This window comes from Piliocolobus tephrosceles, chromosome 12 (assembly GCF_002776525.5).
Source record: "Piliocolobus tephrosceles isolate RC106 chromosome 12, ASM277652v3, whole genome shotgun sequence".
Taxonomy (NCBI): domain Eukaryota; kingdom Metazoa; phylum Chordata; class Mammalia; order Primates; family Cercopithecidae; genus Piliocolobus; species Piliocolobus tephrosceles.
The window spans coordinates 100641564-100644609 of NC_045445.1; the positions used below are offsets into that span (position 1 = coordinate 100641564).

Below are 3046 nucleotides of genomic sequence, written 5' to 3' on the forward strand. Positions count from 1 at the left end.
TTTTGAGACGGAGTCTTGCTCTGTCGCCCAGGCTGGAGTGCAGTGGCCAGATCTCAGCTCACTGCAAGCTCCGCCTCCCGGGTTCACGCCATTCTCCTGCCTCAGCCTCCCGAGTAGCTGGGACTACAGGCGCCCGCCACCACGCCCAGCTAGTTTTTTGTATTTTTTAGCTGAGACGGGGTTTCACCATGTTAGCCAGGATGGTCTCGATCTCCTGACCTCGTGATCCGCCCGTCTCGGCCTCCCAAAGTGCTGGGATTACAGGCTTGAGCCACCGCGCCCGGCCCCTAATAGATTTTTGTTTTCTCACATGCAGCTGACCTCATCGACCCCTTTTTCCTCCTGCATTCAGCCAATTTTGTGTGTATTTGCTTCTGTCTCCAGCATTGTGTCTGTGTGTACATGTATGCCTGTGCTGAACACACATGATGTGGTATGATCTTTTGTGTTCCAAAGTCTCGGGGTCCTGTGTGCTTTACATCCATCTGATTTTGTCTGTGTGTATGTGGAAAGTAGACCTGTAATTTGTTTGTGTCCAAGTTTCTGTATCTTTGCATGTTGTATGTACAACTGATTTTGTGTCTGGATGCCTATATTAGTATATTGTATATACACAGTTTTTTCACAGCTTTAGTGAGGGATAATTCACACACCCTACAACTCAGCCATTTAAAGTAGACAATTCAATACTTTTTGGTATGATCAGTGTTCTACACACCCAACTTTGTGTACACGTACAAAACAGGAGACGCACGATCATGCCTGATTGAGCGCCTTGGCATGTCCACCTAATTTTTGTGTACTCACCTCACCTGTGTGTCATGTGTACATGCTCCCCCAGACCCCCCCACTCCCCACAGCTGCCCTATCCTGACCAGGCCCTGATCCTTGCCCTCGCGTCCACAGGTCAAAGTTGACAACCAGCATGACTTCCAAGACATCGCAAGTGTTGTGGCACTGACCAAGACGTATGCCACTGCCGAGCCCTTCATCGATGCCAAATATGACGTGCGTGTCCAGAAGATTGGGCAGAACTACAAGGCCTACATGTGAGTGGAGAAACCGAGGCCCTGGGAGGGGTCCCCTGCCTTGCCCCATGCAGCTGAGGCACCCCTGAGCCTCTGTCACCTTGTTCCCCAGGAGGACGTCAGTGTCAGGGAACTGGAAGACCAACACTGGCTCTGCGATGCTGGAGCAGATCGCCATGTCTGACAGGTGGGCAGCCCAAACCCAGGGTATGAGGGGAAGGGTGGGTGGGAGCGCAGCAGCTCAGGTCAGAGACTGACAGGCTTCCCCGCCCTTTGTCTTGGCAGATACAAGCTGTGGGTGGACACATGCTCGGAGATTTTTGGGGGACTGGACATCTGCGCAGTGGAAGCGCTACATGGCAAGGACGGAAGGGATCACATCATTGAGGTGGGAGCACCCAGGGGTAGGTGGGGCAGAGGGAGGAACAGCTGCCAGTCAGCAGCAGTGCAAACGGAAGCACTCCATGGCACAGAGGTCCTCAGCCAACAGCAATGTGCTTGGTACACTGTAAGGTGCCTGGCAAACTTTCGAAGGGACCATCCCTTGCAATGGCAGAACACTTAGTAAACTCTAGACTGAACTTGCACATCCCTGGTGAATAGTAAAACCCTTATTAGATTGTTCAGTGCTCTGGGAATCGAGACATCTTGGTGAATGACAAGGCACTTAGTAACCTTTATTCTGTGAACTGGACCAACAGCAAAGCATTTTGGAAAGGACAAAGTGCCTAGAAAACCATGAAGCAGGGATCGGCAAACATTTTCGGTAAAGGAGCAGACGGTACATATTTTAGGCTTTGTGGGCCATGCAGCCTCTGCTGTAACTACTCAACTCTGCAAAAGCAGCCATAGATGATATGTTAAACAAAATAGGTGTGGCTGTGTTCCAAAAAGACTGTGTTTATGGACATTGAAATTTAAATTTCATGCCATTTTCGCATGTTATAAAATCTTTCGAATTTTTTCAACTGTTACAAAATGTAAAAACCCATCCTTAGCTCATGGGTCACACAGAAGCAGGTGGTGGACCAGGTTGGGCTCGCGGGCCCTAATTTGCCCAGCCCTGCTCTGAAACACCTTCTAAGCTGTAAGGTACCTTGGAACAGACAAACCTTCCTCACTGTGCACAATCAGTGCCTCAGACACTGGGGCTCAGTGGTGGCCATGCCCTCGGCCAACTGAAAGCACAGTGTTACTGCTGCCTCAGGTGCCAGGCCTGCCTCTCCCCTCAGGGATCCTTTCCTTCCCCCAGGTGGTGGGCTCCTCCATGCCGCTCATTGGTGACCACCAGGATGAAGACAAACAGCTCATCGTAGAGCTCGTGGTCAACAAGATGGCTCAGGCCCTGCCCCGGCAGCGACAGCGGGATGCCTCCCCTGGCAGGGGCTCCCACAGCCAGGTCAGGCCCCTGGCGCTGAGCTAGTGGCTTGAGCTAGTGTGGGGAGGCCAGCCCTGGGTCATGCTGTGCCATGAAGCTGACAATCTGTAGGCTCACAGCATCACCTTTGCACACATGTGGCTGTGATTGCCAATTGTTTAAGACATTGATAAGCAGCTGCTGCCCTGACTTCCCCGAGCACCTTCCTGCCCTGCCCCTGGGAACAGGTCCCCCACCCCACAACCCAGTGTACCCTCAGCTCAGCCACAAGTGGGGCAACACCCAGTGCACAGGGAACCTGTGTCATCATTGGCTGATGCTCCACTGGCTGGTAACTATTTTTAACCTCTCCTGCTCCATTCCTCTGCCGCAGACTCCGTCCCCAGGGGCCCTGCCCTTGGGCCGCCAGACCTCCCAGCAGCCCGCAGGGCCCCCGGCTCAGCAGCGACCCCCACCACAGGGTAAGTGAGAGGCTGGCGGTCCCAGTCCCCTCCCTCAGCCCGCCATCTCTTACCCGCTCACTCTCACGTGTGCTTACTCTCTCTCTCTCTCTGTCCCCCAGGCGGCCCTCCACAGCCGGGCCCAGGCCCCCAGCGCCAGGGACCCCCATTGCAGCAGCGCCCGCCCCCACAGGGCCAGC

At 54.0% G+C, this 3046-nt stretch overlaps 1 protein-coding gene across 2 annotated transcripts in view; it reads left to right on the top strand.

Annotated features, from left to right (window-relative positions):
- The window catches only part of SYN1 (synapsin I), a 59737-nt gene that overhangs the window by 54069 nt on the left and 2622 nt on the right, over positions 1 to 3046 (top strand). For both annotated transcript variants that reach the window (XM_026451537.1, XM_026451538.1), the window contains exons 7-12: positions 907 to 1049; positions 1141 to 1215; positions 1314 to 1416; positions 2281 to 2427; positions 2780 to 2867; positions 2969 to 3046. The exon at positions 2969 to 3046 is cut by the window's right edge and continues 550 nt beyond it. In XM_026451537.1, the coding sequence (XP_026307322.1) occupies positions 907 to 1049; positions 1141 to 1215; positions 1314 to 1416; positions 2281 to 2427; positions 2780 to 2867; positions 2969 to 3046 (634 nt within the window). The remainder of the gene's footprint in view (positions 1 to 906; positions 1050 to 1140; positions 1216 to 1313; positions 1417 to 2280; positions 2428 to 2779; positions 2868 to 2968) is intronic.